This window comes from Hippichthys cyanospilos, chromosome 2, assembly GCF_059441005.1.
Source record: "Hippichthys cyanospilos isolate Australia breed blue-spotted pipefish chromosome 2, RoL_Hcya_1.0, whole genome shotgun sequence".
Classification (NCBI taxonomy): Eukaryota; Metazoa; Chordata; class Actinopteri; order Syngnathiformes; family Syngnathidae; genus Hippichthys; species Hippichthys cyanospilos.
The window spans coordinates 29329084-29352433 of record NC_142370.1 but is presented as its reverse complement, the minus strand read 5'-3'; the positions used below and the strand labels follow the sequence as shown (position 1 = coordinate 29352433).

General features: G+C 44.4%; 3 protein-coding genes across 5 annotated transcripts; 1 reads left to right on the top strand and 2 right to left on the bottom strand.

Moving 5' to 3' along the window:
* The first annotated feature begins 182 nt into the window (after positions 1-182).
* Positions 183-2033, top strand: mrps25 (mitochondrial ribosomal protein S25). The gene is made up of 4 exons (XM_088437970.1): positions 183-406; positions 498-604; positions 820-907; positions 1443-2033. Exons 1-4 carry the CDS (start codon positions 273-275, stop codon positions 1630-1632), a joined length of 519 nt encoding a protein of 172 aa, XP_088294096.1. The 5' UTR covers positions 183-272; the 3' UTR covers positions 1633-2033.
* On the bottom strand, positions 647-8807 carry rbsn (rabenosyn, RAB effector). Of its 2 annotated transcripts, none has more exons than XM_088437890.1 (12): positions 8724-8807; positions 7659-7906; positions 7125-7259; positions 6942-7042; positions 6829-6874; positions 6600-6761; positions 5628-5878; positions 4730-4800; positions 4568-4654; positions 4387-4489; positions 4111-4215; positions 647-4039 (listed from the first exon to the last, which is right to left on the bottom strand). In XM_088437890.1, the coding sequence occupies exons 2-12, from the start codon at positions 7825-7827 to the stop codon at positions 3074-3076; spliced, it is 2196 nt and encodes a 731-aa protein (XP_088294016.1). In that variant the 5' UTR covers positions 7828-7906; positions 8724-8807; the 3' UTR covers positions 647-3073. The 2 variants fall into 2 exon arrangements, with proteins under 2 accessions (XP_088294016.1, XP_088294025.1); XM_088437899.1 differs by having other exon boundaries at positions 8629-8799.
* Positions 8808-10197: 1390 nt separating this feature from the next.
* On the bottom strand, positions 10198-11530 carry trh (thyrotropin-releasing hormone). 2 transcript variants are annotated; one of them, XM_088437949.1, is made up of 3 exons: positions 11389-11530; positions 11105-11298; positions 10198-10802 (listed from the first exon to the last, which is right to left on the bottom strand). In XM_088437949.1, the coding sequence occupies exons 2-3, from the start codon at positions 11283-11285 to the stop codon at positions 10291-10293; spliced, it is 693 nt and encodes a 230-aa protein (XP_088294075.1). In that variant the 5' UTR covers positions 11286-11298; positions 11389-11530; the 3' UTR covers positions 10198-10290. The 2 variants fall into 2 exon arrangements, with proteins under 2 accessions (XP_088294075.1, XP_088294085.1); XM_088437959.1 differs by having other exon boundaries at positions 11394-11494.
* Positions 11531-23350: the final 11820 nt, after the last annotated feature.

The following is a 23350-nucleotide window of genomic DNA, read 5'->3' as shown; positions in this document are numbered from 1 at the left end:
TTGGTTCCGGAGGGGAACAGTGTTGACATGAAGTTACACTGAGCGTCACAAATGTCTGCAGATGCGAATTCATTTAATATTTACAAGGTAAATTTTCATACAAAATTTTAATGTGCATTACGTTTGATGTATGGAACGTTTCAATTCAGAAAAAATATAGATGAGCCCGTATGGCGAGCGAGTCGTGCGAATTACGTCATCAACACGCGCTGACCGGACGCGTGCAACAACAGTGGCGAGCAAGCTGCAAAGGCGAAAGGAAAGGTGTAGAAATGCCTATGAAAGGACGATTCCCGATCAGGAGGACCCTTCAGTATCTCCAGAAAGGCGACATCATTTTTAAGGACAGAGTGAAGATCATGACGGTCAATTACAACACGCGCGGAGAACTCAGCGACGGAGCAAGGTCAGTGAATACTAGTAACTAGCCAAGTGAAGCACAGCTTGCTTACATATCCATAAGCACACTCACTCCTTTTTGTTGTTGTTTCTTCTAGGAAATTTGTGTTCTTCAATATTCCTCAGGTTCAGTACAAAAATCCCTGGGTCCAAATAATGATGTTCAAAAACATGACGCCGTCGCCCTTCCTGAAATTTTATTTAGGTTTGTATTCATCTCCCCCTCCTAAAATCTAGTACTACATTTCAGTGTTTCTCAGCTCCTGAACAATATCAGATACTAAACCTGTGCAAACATTTTGCAACACGTCATCAATCCAAAACGTAAACAAAATGGACTTTTCGACGGCACAGTGGCTGGGAAACCTTTTTTTGTTTTTTTTTTAATGAAAAACCATCTGACTCGTGTCTTTGGTCTAGATGACGGCGAACAGGTGCTGGTGGACGTGGAAGGCAAGGACCACAAAGACATCGCACAACACGTCAGGACCATTTTGGGCAAATCCCAGTAAGAATTTATCCAAAGCTGAATCCTTAGCTTACCTGTTGCCCATTGGAGGCCCATACGCGCTTGTACTGAGTGTTTGACATCTAATTTGAGAACTGTGAATACCTGCACAGAGTTCAGCTTTGACAATACAGATAAGTCACATTTCCTCAAATTCCATTTCAAACATATTTGTTGGAGGTGGCCTGACTACTGCCATCAAATTAAAAGAAACCTACACTTCAGCAATCCAGAATTCTGTTGAATCCCACCACACTAGCCGCGCTCTCACCTTAAAGTTAACATTAGTCAAAACGGTTTCAATCAACCATGTCTTAACAGCCAGTTTTATTTGTACTTGTGTAATATCGGGGCTCTTCAATCCTGATCCCATCGGGTCGTCGTCCTAGATTTTTTTCTATGTCTCCCTTTTGCATCTCGCCTGATTCAAATGATTACTCAAGCAATGGCTGCAGAAGCAGGGTAACTGTGTAGGGAGACTTATAAAACATCCAGTAACTGGCCTTTTGAATTAAATTGTCTTGTTTGTGCCCAGGACAGTGTTGGAGGCGGAAGCACAAGCCAAGATGCAGGCCTCCAATCCCGCCAACTTTGGACCAGCCAAGTACTGCCTGCGCGAGTGCATCTGTGAAGTGGACGGTCAGGTGCCATGCCCCGGCACCACGCCGCTGCCCAAAGAGATGACGGGCAAATACCGGGCCCAGATGAAAGCGCAGCAGGAATGAAGAGTAGACTTTTCCTGTGGTGTCTCACATCTGCCTGTCATCTGGAGCGATTCACAAAGATGCCAGGCCGGCTATGTGATGGATCGGACGCTCCTCTTCTTGCAGGACCATGTAAATGAGGCATCCTGCGGAATGGGAATAATGAGCGGTGCCGCCAAAGATGGATTTCAAACTCAAAGTGGTTTTGGACTTCTGTGGGGGCTAGACCTGCAAGCAGCACAAAAACGTTTGCTTAGTTGTGTCCCCCCACAGAGCCCCGACCACTTTGCATTTCAAATGCATCTTTTGTGAAACTGCTCCGAGAACTTTTATGAACGCAGCAGACACAAAAATGAAATAATTGTTTCACTTCTTTCCTTTTTTTACTTGTGCTGGAGTGTTAATAAAGAGCCAAAAATGTCCTTCAGTGTATCAAAGGGTCCAATCCTACATGTTATTTGTGGGGTTGGGAAACATTTGGTGCCGGTAAGCAAGCTTCAATACTGGCTGGCTTTCATGCGGATGTAAAAAGCAGCAAGTTGGTGGGACATCCTGTACGAATAAGAAGACACTGCAAGACGCTTATGTCCATCAGTCCATTAGTCAATAGCAGAAACTGCCTATGAGATGTGCTGCCCATTTTACATCCTATCTTACTTCCTTTTGCCTATGAAACCTCCATCGCTGGCATCGGGCTGAAACCTCAAGTCACATTTTGGTGAACATAGTTGTAAAAATTAAAAAACACTATCCACACATGTAGGTTTTGAAACATGACTGCCCAATCTAGCGTTGACAATGGCTTGCACTTTTTCATGATGCAATGCTAGTGTTCAAATGAACTTGCCAATTTTGAAATTCCTGCAAGGTTTGTCCATTGAATTTTCAATAACATTGAGTGGCTATGTCAAGTCTGACAATTTCAAACTGTGAAAAGGACAAAACCTTATGTCAACATGGAATCTGTTTCCACATCCGAAAATCACAAAAAAAAGATTCTTAAAAGGCAAAGCAAAAACTGTAGTGCTGTAAAATGATCCTTGGAATTACTCATTTGATAAGATCAGTTGAAGGAATAATGGGACAATCTGGTACGCGTGCAAACATTTGGTGCCCCAGGTTACTTAAGTGATTTTGACGAGGACATACACGGGGGGGGGGGGGGGGGGGGGGGGTAGATACCCCTAATTTGGACATAGATTGCACATGAATAAAATGTGTTTAACATCATTTGAATATTTTTGAGGAAGGGTGGAAAATGAGGCCAGTCGACCGCACGTAACCAAAAGTTGGGTTCTCCTTCTGCACTTTGAACATCTTCAAGCCAAGTGTACAAACGCTCCAAAAAACTTGAGAAGTGGTTTTAGTGGCGTGCTGAGAATGTTTGTTAAGAGCATTCTTATCCCTGAAGTTGGACGTGAAGGATCTGGCGTCTATTCTGGCTGGAAGTGCTGGGCTGGCTTCAAGGCTTGCTTCTCTTTTGTTCCTGCAGGGTGCGCTGTAGCTCCCTCAAATTCTCCGCAAGCAGTTCCACTTCGTCGAGTCGACCACTGAGCTTGGCGTCGAAGATGTAGGCTCTTATGTTGTCGATCTGCTGCAGCAGTAGCTCTTCTTCAATCAAGTCCACGTCCCCTTCCTCATCGTCCACCTCGAAGGGATTGCTGGAGCGTCCGGCGTATGAAGCGTCTGCGCTGTCGCTAACCTCTGACGCCTCCTCCGCGTCTTCGTTCTCTTCAAAGGGGTTGCCGGGAACATGGTCATCCTGCGTGTCCTCATCCTCGTCCTCGTCGAAGGGGTTGTACTCCTTGTCGGCGTTCCTTTGTTCCCTCTTGATGTCCTCACAGAAGGGATTGGACGGATCCTCTTCGATGGGAGTTGAGGCTTCTTCAGCCGCTACCTTCCGTTCATCTCCGTTCGGTGGCGTCACCTGGCCCCCTAAGCTTCTTAGCCTCGGAGGGGAGTCCTCATCCTGCCCGATATCCAGATCGCCGTCTGGGGCCAGATCCAGAGTGTCCTCCGGAGCAAAGGCAGGTCGCTCGTCCGCCACGCGTTGGCTCTCCTCCATCTCCCGAGCCTCCAGGCGGCGCAGCTCGCTCTGCTGCAAGTCCTCCTGGTGGGCCAGCTCTCGCGAAAGCGCAATGGCCAAGCTGGTTTGCTGCCGGTCGTACTCATCCTGAAGCTGCCGCAGGTTCTCCTCCAACATGGCCACTTCGTCCGTCCTGTGAGCTTCGCGCGCCTGCCGCAGGAAGGAGCGGATGTTGTCCATCTGCTGCAGGAGCGGGTCGCGCAGGGCGCCGCCCGTGCAGCCCGGTTCAGCCGAGGGCAACCAGCCCTCGGCTTTGCTCGGGCGAGGGGGCTCGCCGTTGACGCCGGCGGGCGCACGGTTTCGCTCCGACTCCTGCCTCCTCTTTAGAACCTCTTGGGCTGCCTATGAGCCAGGAAAGCCTAAGTCAGCAACAAGTCCTTTACCCAAAATGCAGTGTGCCGCCGCCATCTTACCAGTCTCTCCTGTTGCAGCCTCTTCTCTTGTTCCTGTTTTCTCTTTTCTTTCAGCTCTTCATATTTCTCCTTGGTCGGGAGGGACATGAGCCCGAGCAGCTTCTCCTACCACCAAGATGAGAATTTTTTGGGACTTGTGTCAGTGGATTGATGACTCTTATGGAGGGGATTCTCAAAGTGCTATCATCAATTTCTGATGTCTGATTTGAAAAGTACCCAAAAAAGCTATGGAGGAAAGCAAGGTCTCGCAGATGTTTGGAAGGAGCCGACATTCACCTGCACAAAGAGCGTGGCGGTGTAGCGCACCATCTTCTGCAACTGCAGCGCCTTGGGTCGCGGCGGTGGCTCCTCCTTCATCCCCAATGTCAGAATCTTCTTGCTGAGGGAAGAACGCAGCAAAGGCGTCACCGCCACACTTGAGCACCCTCGCACTGTTGAGCGCACCATGGACACTTACCTCAGAGCATCAATCAATTCGTAGTATTTTTGAACCTCCAGTCGCAGTCCCCCGGCCGTCTCCAAATTGTACGTCGTCTCTCCGGCGCTGCAACACAAGGCACTCGCTGTTCAGTTCTACTCCAAATGAGGAAAAAGTCACAGGTGCTTCTTGGGTACTCACTTGAGTGACTCAGCCATTCGGATGTATTCTGGCGCCTTCTCATCTACCTTCTCCATGCATGTCCTCAGCCTCTGATGGCAAGACCGGGCGGAAGACACCACATATCGAAAGAGTATGACTTTTCGCTCCAGGGATCCCTCATATGGGGCCCTCTCATTAACCAAAGGCAGATTCATCACAAATACCAGGGGTGCCCAAAAATGCCAGTACGACAACTTCAGCAACCTGAATGGGGTCAGGATGCTGTCGTGACAGCGTTGACCCACAGGGCGGCGCTCGAACTCTATTGAACGAAGGAATGAGCGGTGAGGTGCTTGTGGCTGTTCATTTACAATGGAAAAAAAAAAAAAAAGTGCTTACTTGAGTTCGTCCGAAAGTCCGACTAAATTATTAGCTAAAACAGACGATGAGCGTTCAACTTTCTGTCAGCCGCTTTGAAAGAGGGCCGATTTGAATGCGGTGTTCAAATGATTATTTAGCAACCGTCATGATATCCAGTATGTTCTCGTTTGCTATCAGAAAATACAACAAAAGAACGTGGCTGTGTGTGATATTCAGGCTACGTCATACTTGAAAAATCTTCTGTTTTAAATTCAAACAAATTCTTGTAAACCAGTCAAATGTTCTACCTACAAACCATGTTAGTTGTTGTAAACTTTAATAGACCAAAAAGTCATCCTTATTTTTATTTATTTTACATTTATCGTTTATCTGCCAAATATTGGAATAAGCAGCAGCCTCAACAAATTCCTAGCAGTGGGGCCATAGTCCTATTTTATACAGCCAAAGTAATATCTAATCATGCGGTTATTGTCTTTTTTTCAGCACTGATACAAGCTTCTTTACTGCAAAGCGTCTTCGGATGGATGTCAGTTTGCATAGCAGCTATGGGACTAACCTGGTAAAGCTTGACGATATCAGGCACAAAGTCTTTTTCGTCCAACTTGCGCTGCCTCTTGAGCAGCGTGTCCAAGCAGTGGGCGCAACAGCGAATCCTCTCATCGTCCTTGTCGTCCAGCATGGACGTGACGCTGCTTAGGCTGCTCAGGCTGCCTCTCCTGGAGCCCATCCCGCTCCCGCTAGGAGACTGGCCTTGACCGTGCCCCCTGGGGACACTCAGAGCCTCGCGTGTCCCACTGATCAGCTTTTCTGGCAGTTCAGACAAAACAAACGGCATGGGTGCACTGTACTATATCCGCAACTCGTAATCTGATGAGATTAGTCTCGCAAAACACATAGAAACATTCCATGAGTTGAAGGTTGCACCCTTTCATGCAAGCATACCATCTTTTCCTGTCAATAGATTGCCACCTTACATTGTACATGTCCCAAATTCACCCTTCAAAAGCATTTTTTCCTCTGTACTGGTGCACTTGTGACAGCCTCCCAATTTGTCGCTGTCCTTAAAATCAGAGCAAGTAATAAAGACTGCAAACATAGCCAAAAGTGTACAAGCTCTTGAATCCAGCTTAACAGCAATACTATTTTCCCATTGCTATGATAAAATGATCATTTTGTGCTCCAGCTCTCCAGTCATTAATTTGTCTTTTAACATATTTAACTTCATTCTTTTTTCCGCTTTCAAATTGTTACGCGGTTAATGATATGAAGAACACCCTGTTGAATTAATGTCAGCTTCAACAAGAAGTAAAAAGAAATTACTTCTTTTTTTTTACGTTTTGGAAAAATAAGATGACCAAAATAAATGCTCTATGACTATCGATTGATCGACAGACAGACAGACAGACAGACAGATAATTGCATATTATTTCCAAAATTCCCAAGTTGAGCTTTCCTATGAAACAGACTGGAAAGCAGTGAATCTGTAGCTAACAAAGCCAGTCGCAAGCAGACACAAGCGAATACGTACGAGCAAGGGGCAAGGGGACAAAGTCCATGCACTTCCTGCACATGATGGAGCCGCACAGGCGACAGTGGTGCCGTCGGTTCCGGATGTTGAACTTGCTCCCGCAGTCGGGACAGAAGGGGACATCTGAATCGTTGACCCAGGGCACCAATGACTTCTCCATGGCTGCAAAGAAAGCGCGATGAGGATGATGCAGCGCCAACTTTTGCAGGCACGCTCATCCGGCACAAACCTCGGATCCTGGCCGCGTCAGAGTTAGCCCTGTCCAACGATGTCAGCTGAAAGAACGCATTTTTGCTTTTCAGCTCCCATAACCCGTAAACAAATATTGGGCCATGAGCGCACCTTCTCAAGCCTGATGATGAGCTTGTTGACCTCCACCACGTAGTGATCGATCCTGGCGGCACGTTGTTTCTTGAACACGTCCAAGTGACTTCGCGTTGCTCCTGCAAGACAGGCTCGCGTTGGTTTGTCTGCAGGGAGGGCTGTCCCCCCCCCCCCCCCCAGGTGTCGTTCTCGCAGTCTCACCCAGCTCTTGGGGCTCCCACATGTACGGGTCCACGCCGCCATAGTAGAAGGACTCGTAGCTGCTGGCGTCCCCTCGCTCGTCTCCGTCTCGCTTCAGCAATTTGTCCTTGGCTTTCTTGGCCTTCTGGACCAAACCTGCAAACGCGCAGCTGTTTGACAATGTCGAGCTGTCTCGAGCACTGCCATCCATCGGTTTTCAGGAGTGCTAGCCTTCACTTGTGTGCTGCAACTCATCCCAGCTGACATCTAAGAGACAATGTGCGCCCTGTACGGGTCACAGGATGCATATAGACTAACACTAATTCCGACGAGAGTCAATTTATTAAATTTTTTGAGCTACTTTAGCCAAAAGACAACATGAAAGGTGGAAAGTCAAAGGAAGATTTGAACCCCTGACCAGAGAGCTGTGAGGCAGAGTTGCTAGCACATTGCCTTTTGTGCCATCATTAAAAATTTTCAAAAGGAACAAAAATGCATGCATTTTGATTTTGCTGTGTCTGGACTGTGTGGCAGACACGGATGACCCGGACTTACTTTTCAGTTGTCCTCTAACGTGGCGCTCCTCCCCAGAATGCTCATCTTCGTAGTGCTCTTGGAGTTGGTAGAAGGACTGCAGGTCCTTAAGACAAAGCGGGCAAAGGAAGCCCTCCTTCACCTCGCCCTCCGCCTCTTCAAAAGGGCTCGGATAAAACCCAGAGGCCATGACGCGAGGGATCCCGCAGTGATCCTCGGGTCACGCCACCAGCGGGAGGACGGCGGCCCGTGTTTGCTTCTCCTTCAACCTGTCGTTGAAGCAAAACCAAAATGGTCAGCGTCTCAGATTGCTCACTGTAACAGAAGATTGGGTGGACACCTTATCACTTCCATTCCTAACGAGTAAGATCACGTTTTTCAGGAGGGGCAATGCTACTCCTGACAAAGCCTTGCTTTTGGGATGCAGACAGTAATTCTCATGGATGATGTCACTGGGAAAATAACTTAATCCGCCATTTCGTTTTAGTTCATGCCAAAGTTTTATGACATTTTGGTGAGTAGCAAATGCAGGCGTGATTTTGATCCGACAATACATGCCCCCCACGATGACGACTTGTTTTCCAGCAATGCTGTAAATAAACCAGTTGGCATAATGTAATACTACTAAGTTGAAGATGATTGTACGCGTCTTTAGAACTCGTCGACATGGATGCATGCATAACTGCTCTTTCTGGCAAAGGAGGATTGTTTGCTCATATCTTTTCGTGGCTGTGCTCGTTTCCGAAAAGTGCCTCGTTTGAATGAAAACCATGCATTTCTAACTCAATTATAAATAAGAAACGTTGATTGCACCTCATAAGCAAAACACCTTGGTGTGTTTTTTTTCGTTACCAAATGAAGTTACCCGGAAAGCTTATTTTATGTTTTTTTCAGCCTGTCAGTTTGGAAATTGAGTTGAAGTGTTGGCGAGGTGGATTCAGGGGATGCAGTAACGCTAGCTTGAGGATGCTAACGGCGGCTATTGCTCTACCTTCTCGCATCTCGCTGTCACGAAAGAAAAAGTGAAGGACGACGTAACCTCGCGAGCAAAGCCGTCCTGGTCAATTGAAGCCGCTTCTGACTTACATTTTAAGCGTACAAGAAGCGTTTTGCAGCTGGACGACAAAATCAACTGGCCTGGGGCGAGCCTTCAGCCTGCTTGGTCATGTGACACACAGGCCAGGAAGTCAGTACGGAAAGCCAACAGGGACAATAAGCGCCACTAAAAACTACAAATACGGAAGTTTACGTGGGACAACACATACAAGGAACCCCGCTCATTTCCTACCTATATATATATATATATATATATATATATATATATATATATATATATATATATATATATATATACACACACATACATTTTTTTTTACATTTTTTTGCAAAAATTACAAACACAACAAACACAAGCATCAATTAAAAAATGGAGTTATACAAAACATAAAATTGTCTTCCCAATTGGTGTTTCGACATATTAACTTTTGCAAAATATTGTTTCTTAAAATATTATTTCAATATTAATATTATAATTAATATTTTACTAACACACCTTTTGTGTCGATTGTGTTTGTGTCACGATAAGTCTTTGTTATGCAAAAAAGACTAATACAAATTTGGCAGTGGGGTGTGTCTCTAATTCAAGGGCGGAATTGTGTTTTTAATTTATATTCAAAGACACATGGGAAAATGTTTACAATTGTGAAAGATTAAAAGTTTATCAGATGTCATTTGAACGAATGAGCCACCGGACGCAAAAATGGTGTGGCACTTGCTGACAATTGATCACTGACTGGCTGTTCGGCAGTGAATCAGTGCACAACATAGAAATAGACACGAAAGCAAAGTAACAGTTAACACAAAGGCATTATCTAGTAAGCTCAGCAAATTTGCAGTTTACTCAGACTTGTTTTATTCTCATTTTATTTCACTAGACTCTTGACTTTGGCTCGTATAATATTGAATGAGGAACATACGCACACATGCCAGGTGTTGTGCCCATCTTGCAACCCCATAGAAAAAAATCCAGGCTGCGCTAGTGTCCAACTTCAAGCAGAAATGTTGAGTTTTCCACGCCAACTCAGGCCAGTGCAAGCTTAGCAAAGTCTTAGTTCATGAACCCACGACATCTTTTTTTGATAAAACGATAAAGTCTTTTATGGGCACTAAACACGCACCAACGCGTGCACACACGTACGTACACACGCACACGAGCACACACAACAACACATCCAAATGCCGCAAAAACACACATTTGTGGGATCGATCTGCTAGGTTCACTGAAAAGAAAACAATAATTTTCTGACACATCATGTGGCGTCATCAATGGTGACAACAGGCTCAATTCAAAGCGTTTGTTTGAAGAGAAAATACATTCAAAAATTGCTTTTCAGCTATAACACATCGTAAACTCATCTCAATTGTTTTGTATTTGCCTTCTGTATTGGTCAGTAAAAAATAAGCATAAATTCTCTGGTCTTTATTTTTCCTATTAGCTGCCCTATCTATAGGCACAGGCGAGTCATTGAGATGATTGATGAAATATACTGAAGGTCACACAGAAGGGAAAGTAGTGGATTTTATTTGAGTTGGTTTTAATCACGAGTAATCATGATGCAGCTACACATTACAGAGGCATATAGAAATCCCCAATCTAGTGTCCCTCCTCGGGAGCAAACCTTTTGCCCGGATGCTGCCTCTTCTCGTCATGCTTAATGTGGTCTAAAAAGTCGAGCAGCAAGTTAGTCTTGGCACATCTGACAGATTCCGATAGGTCTTCGCAAGGACTGATCGCGGCCAGTCCTGGACGTGCGCCGCTCACTGTGCGCCACGCAAGGGGCTCCTGGATGTCCTCTTCTTCTTCGTCGTCGTCGTCGTCCTCCTCCTGCTCCTCCCGGTCCTCCTCGTCGCCCGGCTGCCGCTTCCCGGGGTGCTGCCGCCGGCTCCGCGGGAGCAGCACGTAGCGCCGGCCCGGGTGCTGCCGCTTGGAAAGTTCGACGACCGGAGGCTCCAAAATGCGCCCACCGGAGGAGCGCTTTCCCGGGTGCTGCCTCCTTTCAACGCCCGTATGCTCTCGGCGGGCGGCCTCGTCGTCCACCTCCTCGTTGCGCCGCTTGCCCGGATGCTGCCGCTTTGTCAGCCAGGCGGCCTGAGAGGAGAGTCCTCCTGCAGGGAGGAGGAAAAGGGGAGTTCCGCTACTCTTGGGTCAATCGGCTGCTAGAACACAAGCGAGGCTTGCGTAATTATGCATTTTTGGTCGCCAAATGATTCTCATTTACAAATTGGAACTACGATTGTATAACGTTTTCAAATACTCACCATAATAGCTGAAACTTTTATGCTCTTCAAAACAATTTAACTGCAATTAAAAATGAAGCTGTAAATTTTTATTCTACTCCAAATTCCACTTCCACATTTCTTCGTAATTGCCTTACATTCTTTTCTGTTATGTTTGCTTGTTTACTCACCGCTAATGTCGTCTTGATCTTGCATCTTTCTCAGGATGGTGCGCAGCAGGAGACTCTCGGCTGTGTGAAGGAGGAGGTCGTCCGGCTCCTCCTCAGCGGAGACGCTCTGCGCTCTGCACGCAGTCATCGAGTTACACAGCAGGACGGAAGACAGGAAGAAGATCTGCCATGTCGACTTCATGCTGTCTTACTGTCTGAAGAAGTAATACAGGGAAGTTTCCCTTAGTCCTTTCCACAAATTCAACTGCGCGCGCTACCACCTGTTGCAGGGAAAGCAAACTCACCTGACCTCAGCTTGGTCCCCTTGAAGTGGCCGTCGACGATGCCTGGATGATGCTTGCTTGATGAGACGGTGTTGGAGGCTGAGCCTCAGGTCAAAACGTATGCGCGCACACGGCGCTGCGCTCGTCCTTTATACGGCGCGGATGCGCCCATGCACGGCCACGTCACGCTAACGCTCCAGTCGGTACTCCTTGGGCATCCCAACTCGCTCCTCGATGACGTCATCGATCCGTGCGCAAGATGTCCGTCCCGAGTGGGCCCACGACCGTTCAAAGTAGCGATTGAGAAATCGGACGGTCGAATGGATGTGACGTCATTTGGACAAACTGCTCACGGAAATAGGAGCAAATTCTAAAAAGCGTCTTAACAATTATTGAGCGAGCTCATAAATGATGCACAGTTCTTTCTTTCAACGCATAGGCCGACTGGAATTGGGAGTCACAGAGAGGCTGGAGCACATTCAATTTTTTTCTAAAAAAGTTGAAAATTAAGTTGTGTTTAGCTCATCCAATGGGATCCAAATGTACATCAAAATTTGTCGAAAATTTGGGTCGAGTCCCCGTTTTCTCATTTCTGCAAGAATGAAATGTATTAATACTAAAATAATATCCCTTTTAAGATTCATACATTTCTTGCCTTCCAGCAATTTACACCTTAAGAACTTGCAGCTAGAAAGTCCCGTGGTCAAGTCCACTCACTTAGAAAACAGTGGTCTCTAATCAAATCCTGATCTGTTCTCATCCCTTGCATCTCCCAATCTGCTCCCTCAGACGATCATGTTTCATCCAGGTTTTCCTCCCTTGTCTCATCAGTTAATTGCATTTAGGTTCCTGTTTTGTTTGTCACGTTATTGTTTCTTGACAGATAGATAGATAGATAGATAGATAGATAGATAGATGGATGGATGGATGGATGGTTGGATGGATGGATGGATGGATGGATGGATGGATGGATGGATAGATAGATAGATAGATAGATAGATAGATAGATAGATAGATAGATAGATAGATAGATAGATAGATAGATAGATAGATAGATAGATAGATAGATAGATAGATAGATAGATAGTAAAATAATCTCATGTGAGCTGCCTCACCTCAGGACAAGAACAACCTGAACAACAAGATAAGCCTCCAAATGTTGTCATTTTGTTTGCGTTTTGGCCAGAGTGTCATCAGACTTTGGTGCTCGCTTCACTGACTTGGGCCTCATTTGGAATTTTACCACATCCTATTAGTTACTCTTTCTAAGGAATCTTGGACTTCAAGTCCACAAGGCGGGAATTTGCTCAGTCAAGGAGCTCATTTAGCTCTGAAGTGAAGAGAGTTAAGTGCATATTCGCACCTCGTAGAGGCTGAAAGCACTCAAGAGTCGTTAGCCTCCCTTCTCCACTCCCTCATTAGGAAAATGTGGGAGTTTGGCTTCATTTTGCCTTCTCAGCATCTAAGGGTAGAATTTCACATGAGTCCTGAGAGTCGAGCCGTCCAAGAACACATCAGTGTCAGGAGTGTGCAAAATGGATGTTGGAGAGACGATTACTGCGGAGGAACCCTTGAGCAAGGTATAGTCCTGACCGGTCTCTCTTACATGCACGTTGTGCGCTCATCAATGTACATCGGACTGCTCCTTATTGCTTTGAGGAGCAGTTTTACCACTTTGGCACTTCATTTGGAGAGCAACCTGTTCATTTTGAAGAGCATGTCTTTTTGCGGGCGGCTGGTGGTGCAGGTGGAAGAGTGGTTAGCATGTCTGCCTCAAAGTTCAGAGTCCTGAGATCAATTCCAACTCAGTCCTTCATGCTGAAGCAGGGGATTTATGATTGGGATTTATAATGCAACAAAAAATTGATTCGGCTGAAATTTAGGCTTCGTATATGCTTTGCTGTGTCGAAATGAAGACATTTTACCAGCTGCAGCTTTCCACCAACAGAAACAGACTTCCGTTCCTTGTTTTCAAAATATTAATAATGTGACCTTATCAGTGTATACTGTCTTGCGCGATACGAGAAAAATAATTCTACAAACTGTTTGATTGCAGATAAGCATTTTGGAATCAGAATTGGAAATAAATGATGACTTCAATATTTGTTGTAATTTGTTCAAATTAGGTGGCTCGGCGGCACAAGGGACCCAAGTTCAATTCCAGCTGGCTCCTGCCTTTCTGTGCGGAGTTTGCATGTTCTCCCCGAGCCTGCGTGTGTTCTCTCTGGGCACTCCGGCTACCTTCCACACTCCAAAAACATGTATGGAAGGTGTATTGGACACATTAAATTGTCCTTAGGTGGGATTGGCCACGTGAATAATTGTTCGTCGATGTTTGTCCTGCAATTGGCTGGCAAGCAGTTCAAGGTGTCCCCCGCCTACCTCCCAAAGTCAGCTGGGATCAGTGCCAGCAAGCCTGCGACCATTGTGAGGATAAGTGGCTATAGAAAATGCTTGTATGGTTGGATGGATGTTCAAAGTAGAGAGGAACATTTTCATCAGCAAAATGTGTGTAGAGTTATAAAGAGGCTGAAAAGTTGAAGCTATGCAGTATTGATTTGCTTTCTTCTTAATTGACAGTGCATGCCTCGTTTGCTCGCCTTGGATCTGATTTTGCATTCTCACAGCGTTTGATGATTGCACACGCTGTCCTACGGAACCAATCGGAACACCCCGTCGGAACACGTCTCGCCTGTTGATTGAACAGAAAGACCGGGTACATTTTTTTACGACTTAAAAAAAAGTTCAGATCCAAAGAAAGGGAAGTCCTCTTTTGACTGTGTTTCTTTTTGTGATCTGCCATCTTTGAAATGACAGAGACGCGCATTCTACTTGTAGGGGGCTTGGCCGAAGACTAGCTTGATTGGATCTCTCTAAAACACAGCGGGAATCGCTTTTTACGACACGCATCTATATTGGGAAGCGCTCGTGATTGTGATTCTCAGATCGGTTTGATTGACGGGCCTGATGAGCTTCGGAGCAGACACACTTTTCACGCTCACATAGGAAGATGTCAAAGATTATGAGAAACAAGTTAGGCTAGAAGAAGACACCCCAGTCTCCTTCGGCTAAAAAATGATGTCCGCCAGACTGCATCGGTTGCTAACATGCGGTTGGTGCCACCGGAAAAGTTTGCAGATATCTGAAAATCATGAATTGATTACAAATCCAGTTAGCTGTGCCTTAGAAAGTTTTTTTTTTTTTTTGTCAATGAACTGGTGTATTTGTGGAACTTAGGAAAATAAAGAATACTCCTTTGAAATGTAAATGACAAGATTGTTTGTCATATTTACTCAAATTCATTGCAATTTGGAATGAAAACTGTTTATTTTGGATGTCTTCCTCATGAATGGACTAAAAAAGATAAATAATATTTATTTTATAATTAGTATTGTAATAATTGTAGGCAAAAAGTCCCTAACAAAGAAACGGTTGACACAAGGATTAGCATACTGATGTCATGTTTGAACATGTAAATGGTTCCCTTCAAGAAAAGTTTGAAAAGTTATAAACAATTTAAAAAGGATTTTCAAATATTGAGATTAAAGTGTTCTTGCAACATTAAATAATACATAAATAAATGATAGTGAATGTGAGCACTAGTCACAAGTTCAAATTCAATGTTTTTAATGTGTTTTTTCTGACATTTGAATGAATATTGAAGTCATGCACCTACACGCTAGGAAAATGTTATGTTGACAACATTATGTGTTTTATGTCTATAAAATTATGGCAAATCGGATCGTCGTCGTCATCATTATCGTCGTCTTGTGGTCATCGTTGACGTCATCGTCGTTGACGTCATCGCCATTGTCTACGACATCATCATCGTCGCCGTCACCGTTGTGTTTTCTTCCTGTGAAGAAAACGTCTGTGAGAATTGCAGGTTACAAATCCCTAGACCAGGTCATCAGGGGCTTTTTGAGATGACCTCAAAGCTATTACTTGTCACGGTTGCAACAAGTGGATACACGGGTGAATGTTAAGTGCCATCACTTGACAGGCCGACGGATGAGACACACTGGCCGGGTGATCGGTCCGACTTGGCGATTTCCGGAATGAAACGTTTTGCCAAGTCATGCTCGCGAAGGGCCAATCGAACTTTCACGAAGGATCCATCCGGCAGCAGGTGGAGGTTCTCACAAGTCAGCTTTTCCCCGGAGACGGTTGAGGCCGAGCCGTCGCCAGAAAACAAGAACGGGCATTCCTCACTCGCTGTCACGACCCGCGTCGGTGCTAATAACATTGAGTTGGACTGAAAGCGAACAATGCTCAAGAAGTATTGTTGGATAGCTTCGTCTCATCTAACAAGGTTGCTTTTGGTCTTCCGAAGCCGTGGACGTTTTATCTGGATTTGGCTGCTATTGTATCACGCTAACATCCGATCAATCTGGACTCTCCCGGGATGAGCAAGCGGTCGTTTACAGGAAAGAGCAGCACTGACGGCCTCATCAGTCCCACCAATTAAATTGTCCGCAAGCAGGGATGAAGACGCAAAGTGTCTCCGCCATCTTTGGGGAGTCTCCAAAGGTCACCGGTAGACAATTGTTTGACTCTTATTTGTCTCCTTGAGGAGAGACTGACAAGAAAAGGCAAGTTTCCATTCTGAGATGCAACCGATTTTTTTTCCTGTGCAAAGGCGTACAAAAAGTAGTGCGTTGAACAAATGCAGATTTTAGGTTCAGTTTTTGTGTTAGGTTTTTACATTTTTACTGTAAAGCTCGCGGTGCACAATGTGCTCATTCGTCAAGCATCTTCAGCTCAGAGTATTTTTTTGCATTGCTGCTTTCCATTTGAATAGCCAAGCCCCCCGTCATTTTCATCACGAACAGAACCCTATCATTTCGAAACTTGATACATTTTTCCCATGCATGATGCAATTATTTTCAAGTGGACTAAGTTCAAATGTGACATTAAAAATAAATGGCGCTTTCATAAGAAAGAAGCGCCTTAGTATTCCTGCAGTGTTTGCCTCCATCATTTTTTTTCCCTCCGAATCAAGGTTTTGGCCCTAGGGCCACATGGATGGTATTCTCCACTTGATGTAATTTAACGTTCCTAGATAATAGCTTCGTGACGAGGTTCAGACGGCCGGTTCAAGACCGACACTCTGTCGCGCGGCCCAGTGAGATTGATTCTCAGTTTGGAGTCGAAACGCTAATGGACTTTTGGAGTGCAGAGTTGAGATGAGGGCCTAGCTTCATCCTTCAAGTGCTTTGATCCAATCAGTGAAATGGAGGAATTATAACAAATCGCCAGATTGACATTGAGCTTGCCAATGGCGTCCCTCTGCAGCGTGCCATATGCGCAAACATCCGAGTGGGCAAAGTGCTTTCTTAGGCTCGCGTGACTCATGCGGCCCGTCACTCAGATGTCGCGCGTCCCGGCCTTCCTGCCCTAGAGTATCTTCTCTGCTGACAGGCGGACCTCGGAGGATTCTCAAAATGTACACTCAACAAATCGTGGCTAGTAAATAAATACACTTCAGTCTCATTTCGAATAATCACATATTTAATTGGTGCATTTTTAGTATATATTAGTTGTTTATCCCCTTCTCTGGTGTTGGAGTGCACAAGGACTTCTCACACCTCTATGTGTACATGCACAGGTCTTCCTGTGGAGTTTGTCTATTCACAATATAAGAAGTTCAACAACAAAAAAAAACGTCAAAACCTTCCAAGATTCTGATTTTTCCACATGTTAATAGGAGACCGGTTACATCCCGCATTGGTCGTCAGTCACTTTCAGGGCACATAATGAAAAGTAACTACCGTAATTTTACAAATACAGGATGCGGATTGATGGCTTGGTCCACATTTCATAGTAAAACTCAGCATTTCACCAACTCTATCTTTTGGAACTGGAACTTATCTGCTGCACCTCCTACATGCTAAGGATCACTTGTGCCTCAGCATGCTACTAAGCTTGCTCATGGGGATGAAGGCAAGTGGATGAGTCACGAAGACAGAAAGTAGCAGTTAAGTGATCATTGAATAGCGCATTTTTAATTTTTTTATTTTTAATTATTTTATTTATTTTTTTAGAAATGTGCAAGACACAGTTGGATTTGAAAGCCCATTGATTTTAACAGAATTGGCGAATGGAAATTTTGCATGCACATTGGAGATGTAATTTGAGAAGTGTCTTCAAAGCACTGCCAGTTACCTTGAGGGAATTTTGGTCTAAATAGGAGCAATAATAGGGGTTCTTGACCAAGTGTTTTGCGGGAGTGAGGTAGATTGGCATGGGCAGTTACAGACACCTGAATGAACAACAGCCACATATATTTCTTGAGGAGTCAAATATTGCTGGGAGGCTGCAGTGTGCCATCTGCAGGAGGCAACTGAAGAGTGCGAGGCAGGAGGGCTTGTTATTCTGCGTGAGTGTGTGCGCGTGTGTCTGATGGCTGTGGACTGGGGGCCATAATGGAGGAGAGAGCGCATCAGGCACACTCAACATTGAAGCGAGAGGAACTTGCGGCACAACTCCACAGAGTCCTCTCCACCTGTAATCAGCCGAGCGAGAGGCCAGTCACACCTTACTTCGCCCTCCATGGAAACAAGACATCTTCTTTTCGCTTCTCTTTTTCACTCGTGGCACCCCCCCTCCCTCCGCCTCCTTCCGTCCGCATTAGCATTAGTCGCATTGTGTTTCCTGGATTCATGATTCCAAGCATTTACTTTAAAAAAAAAAGTATAGGCCATTTCTCTCTCAATTTTAGGCTTTCACACGCATTCAACTAGAAAGCTTCTCAAATGTGAGTCAGACTTGCTAACACGAGCGAATCATTCGGAATAGGCCCAAATATTGCAGGATCTGACAGTTGTTTACCTATCACATTAGCAAATGATGAATACGATGCCTCTTTGCAGCTCTAATTGCAGTGGAAGCAGAAGGTCGCGCACAGACATCGGATGAACTGAGTAATTGACCTCAGACAGAAGTGCCTGACTTTGCTTGTCTGAGAGACACACACACCCACACACACACAAGTTTTTTTTTGTTTTTTTTTATATTGGGGACATGCCATTGACATAATGCGTTTCATACTCCCTAACCTTAAAGGGACAGTGTGTAAGATTTAGACCATTTTTCATTACAGCCAGCAGGAGGTGCTGCAGGTGCTGCATTTACCATTGTTCGGAGCTATAACAAATATGACCCCCCCATGTAATATAATTTAATGATAACTAGACCGATGATTATATTTAAAACATTCATTTGAACACATTTATTTGCAAGAATTTGAAATTTATAGTCGTTTAATTTATTCCTTTTTAATGAATGAAAAATGGTCTAAATCTTACACCTTTAACCTTAACCATCACAACAGATTGCCAAATCCTAGTCCTTACCCTCATCTGAATCAAAATCCAATTCAGACCCATACTCTGAAAGTGAACTTTGACCCTCAAATAGAGGTCTGAACTTGTGGGGTCCATCAAAACAGTCCCCACAAGTCCGAGCAATCCCCACAAAGACAATAAAACTCGGGATTTGGTCCCACCATATAGCAAAAAAAAAAAACAAGCGCGCACGCTCACACACACACACACACACACACACACTCACACACACACATTCATGCTGACAAGTGGACTTTCTCCTGTATCCCCCTTAAATGGACTAATGAATGGGAGGCCTCCACTTCTGTCAGCGGAAAAGGTCAGAGAACATTTGTATTGTGTCACAAAGATTTGTTACTTGTGTGTAGCTCTCTTGACAACAACACAGACTACTGCTGCGCCCACAACGAGGACGTAGAGCGCGTTTCAGGCTGCACGTTTCAAATGAAGTCAATATTGGTCGTGCGGCGGTGTGAGGGTGCATGTGTCTTTTAATTGCTCTCACCATTACATCGCGCAAAGACGTCCCTGTCAGGACATCTAATAAGGAGCCGTTTTAATAAGACTCAGACCACCCTCTCTCTCTCTCTCTCTCAAGACTAACAACTTTGGCGATCTTTCTTCTTAGTTCCTTTCGTGAGGTGGCATGTTCACATATTTGTGTAAAATATGCAAGTTTTGAGATCTTGCAAGACAGGAAGTCCCGTTGTTGTGATGTTGATATGTTATCAGTGATTGGGGGTGGGGAACATTGGACTCAAAATAAGTTTGGCCATGTGTGATTGCAACTTGGCGGTAGCGACAGCGTTGGGAATCATCTATTCAGATGCTTCATTCTATTGCTTTTATGCCAGATGGCCGACTCTGGTTCCTCGGTAATCACTCTCATTAAATTATCTTCAATCAATACAGCTTGCTGCTGCTGCCACTTGTAACTGCAACCTGACTTTGGAGCCACCTCAAACCAGTTGGTACCCCGCCAATAGTGATGGGACTTTCGGCTCTTTAAAGGGACACTGTGTACGATTTAGACCGTTTTCATTAAAAAATGAATCAATTCATTGATTATACATTTTGAAAAACTTGAAATAATTGTGTTCTTAACGACCAACAGTATGTTTTAAAGAACACGTCTAAGGTCTCATTTCAGTGCACAATATGTCTCAGTCATCGTTACTGCAGCGTGACCTTTCACGATATGTACCTTCTTTTTCTTCAATCTGCCTGCACTCATCTAAGCTTTCAGCATTTTTTTTCATTTTGACAAAATGTTCCACAGCCCAAATTGTTGATACCCTTTCTCAATGAATGAAATGGATTCAGATGCTTGAACCAAGCCTATATAAGTGCGAAAGTTAGAGTTCCTCAACAGTCAAAAGTTTATTAATATAACAAATTCAGCATAAAAATGGTTAGCTTTGTCCGCTATGTTTTTTTGCACAATTTTGAGCTCAGGAGGTTTATGTTGATTTTCCTTCCGGAATCTCCATGCGTAAAATGGGTTTGTTTGCTAAGAATTCATTTCATTTCGCATTCATTCACGTTAAAAGCTGTTATAGTCGTCATGTGTGGAATGTCCGCTTTGGAAGTCTGATGACAGTTTTCAAGTTTTGCTATATGAACCTCCAGATTGATATGCAAAGGCCAAATGGTGTGAGGAGAACTTTGTCCCAGACAGGACCATCTCATTGTATAAATAAGCCAAGATTGACTGGGCCTCGTTTGAACCCAACACTGAATGAGCTTTTTCTCCCAATTTGACTTACTATCGACCCAGCAGTTTGAAGAGTCAACATGCAATTTAGAGGCTACTATTTTGGATCTCAGTTGAAGCTAGAAGTTTGCCCGGCAACAGTGCTCATAAACTGTCAACTATCTGTACATGCTTGTGAAGATATTCACCAGTCTGTTTAGGTCATTTCATTCGTAGGGATTTGAATGGATTGCAACTGGCTGGTGTAGTCCCAAGCGGTCCAATGAGAGTCCAAACGTCTACCAAGATAAACAGAACAGTCCATTTACCATAGATCAGGGGTGTCAAACTCATTTTTGTCGGGGGCCATTTTGTAGCGAGAACTTCCTTCATTGGGCTGATATGTTGAGGAAACCAAGTCGATTTTAAATGATCTCATAGTATTATTACCGTACACAACAAATTGATGGCATAGTTGTTTTGAAATCAGAAGCATTTTAGTTTGTTCATTTTTTGTATATATTACAGAAAAAAAAATCTCAACTTTATTTTTCATTATACACGACAAGCTAAAGTTTAGCTGAGTTTAGCAATCGTTCATGCAAACTTACATGATTTGCTTTCGCGGGCCACATAAAATGACGTGGCGGACCGGATTTGGCCCCCGGGCCTTGAGTTTGACACCTGTGCCATAGATGGACTGACTTCAATTCATTGGACATCCACACAGGTGTCAAACTCCAGTCCTCGAGAGCCGCTATCCTGTTTTCGAAATGTCTCTCTCAAACACACCTGATTCTAACGATTAAGATCATTTTTCAAGCTCCTGCAAAGCTTGCTAATAAACTAATCATTTGAATTGTATGTGTTAGGAGAGAAAACCAGAAAACATGCAGGATACCGGCCCTCGAGGACTGGAATTCAATACCTATGAACTACACCAAAGTCATTGATATCAAACCCTTTTACCTTTGATCTTTTGAAATGATGATGAAATATATTTAACTGTTTAGGCATTTCACTGCCAAGAAGAAGGCAAAGGAAGTTTTACGTCCTTATGACGAAATGAACACAACCGGAGAAAGATAGTTGTGTTTCCCCTGGGGAGCACGCACATGATTGAAGAGTGCGCTCACAGTCGGGACCCCCGCAAACGGGGCCCCAAGCTTGGAGACGATCGATGGACGCGTGCTGGCCTTCGCGCACACCTTCCCGGCTCTTCATTAGCGACCAGCAGGCTCTAATTGCTGAGGGCCACTGAGAGCCGGCATCCTCACCAAAGGGTCATCGGCATCGGCCGCTCGCGCTAATGCTTTCCATTATGCAGCGTGCCGGACAAAACAGCCCGGCCGGACCTAGCATTTCCGCGCATGGCCGCCTTGGCTCACACACTTTGAAGCGTTCATTTCAAGCTTCCGAAGAGGACTTGCAAAAAAATGCCAGATGTGTATCTTCACCAATCAGCTCAGGGACACAAATGTCCTCATTCACTAATAACTCGCACTTGATCTAATTTCATCGCTTAATCAACATAATAGACCTTTTAATTGAGTAATCAAAACTAATTTTTTACAGTGGCAACAACAATTAGAAAGCTCACTTGCAATCTAGATGAGAAAATCCTCATCGGGTTTCGACAAGAAGTGCAAAGTGCAGAAGAGCCTCAAAAGTCAGGCATTAATCAACCGTCAAATTGTAGTGTTTTCTCACAAAATCCAAACACTGCTTTTTTTTTAACTTGAATCTTTAACGTGTCACTACTCTGGTTATTTACCCACCTTTTTCATCTTGTTGTGTCTATATGAATGAAACGGAATTGCTATTTTGATAGTTGAGGAGCTGCACATTTCAGTGTGGATAAACAGCTTTCTGGCTCACACACCCGAATATCAATCATATTGATAAAGCTCGAGTTACAGTATGCCTGCGACACTGATAGACAATTCAAATATGATTTTACATCAATTCCTACATCCTGCAGCTTTCGGTGCCCCCTGATCAGACAAGACGATCCAGATGCGGCAACAATACCTAAAGGGTTCGTTTGGACTGCGTTGAGGCCGTCTCTTTGCCTGCCGACTGGCGCTGGAAGCATGGTTTTGCATCAATGTTGTCATCTAGCGGTGTATTTTGTGTACTGCACCGTGTTTGATAATAAAAACGTTTCCTCGCGTCCATCTTTTAGTGATTCCAGTCCACAGGTATCAAATTCAAGGCTCGGGGGGCAGATCTGGCCCACCACATCATTTTTTATGACCCACGAATGTCTGATTTGACTTCAACTTTCTGGTTAATAGACCAACATTTGCAAGCTGTTTTCATCTTTTAAAAATTTTGTTGGAAAAAAACGGCATTTTGTTCCCAATCCCTCTTTTTGAACAGTTTTTACCATCCTATGATTTTAAATCTAGTTAGAAGGGTGACCAACACAACTAAAATGTATCTCTGACGGAAACTAGAACCACAATTTGGCCCGCGATTGACACTCCTGTCCTAGTACAAAGTATCAGCTGCATTGCTTTCTCTTTTGACAGAAAGAGTACCTTTTTTGTCATATTTGTATGTTGTTTTTTTTTTATGCTTTCTCTGTTGCAGGACCCTCTGCTGAACTCAAAAACCAGACCTGCATTCCAATTGCTCCCTGCATATGTACTCCTGTCTTTTTTTGTTTGATTTTTTAATTGTAGAACACATGTTTAGTTTACTTGGGTGACAGCAAAATCTAAATCTGTAAGGCCACTTTAATTTTTTTAACCGACTTATTAAAGATGGTAAAACCAGTCAATCGTTCAATCAAGAAGCTGCATTGTTGATTATATTATTTAAAAAAACGACGTGTCAAGGCTTTCTGTCAAAGATGATCAGGCAAATAGTTGAGGCTTTTCGTTTGTTTGTTTGTTTTAGGTTTTTAGGTGGTCGTGGCCCCGCATCGTAATTGAATAGA

Excerpts from the sequence above, each read along its gene's own strand:
- mrps25 (XM_088437970.1), top strand. The coding sequence starts at position 273 with ATGCCTATGAAAGGACGATTCCCGATCAGGAGGACCCTTCAGTATCTC. Across the intron at positions 605-819 it reads CTTCCTGAAATTTTATTTAG|ATGACGGCGAACAGGTGCTG; the intron begins GTTTGTATTCAT and ends TCTTTGGTCTAG. Across the intron at positions 908-1,442 it reads ACCATTTTGGGCAAATCCCA|GACAGTGTTGGAGGCGGAAG; the intron begins GTAAGAATTTAT and ends GTTTGTGCCCAG.
- rbsn (XM_088437890.1), bottom strand. The coding sequence starts at position 7,827 with ATGGCCTCTGGGTTTTATCCGAGCCCTTTTGAAGAGGCGGAGGGCGAG. Across the intron at positions 6,762-6,828 it reads TGACGCGGCCAGGATCCGAG|CCATGGAGAAGTCATTGGTG; the intron begins GTTTGTGCCGGA and ends CTTTCTTTGCAG. Across the intron at positions 4,216-4,386 it reads CCGCCACGCTCTTTGTGCAG|GAGAAGCTGCTCGGGCTCAT; the intron begins GTGAATGTCGGC and ends TCTTGGTGGTAG.
- trh (XM_088437949.1), bottom strand. The coding sequence starts at position 11,285 with ATGAAGTCGACATGGCAGATCTTCTTCCTGTCTTCCGTCCTGCTGTGT. Across the intron at positions 10,803-11,104 it reads AGATCAAGACGACATTAGCG|GAGGACTCTCCTCTCAGGCC; the intron begins GTGAGTAAACAA and ends TCCTCCCTGCAG.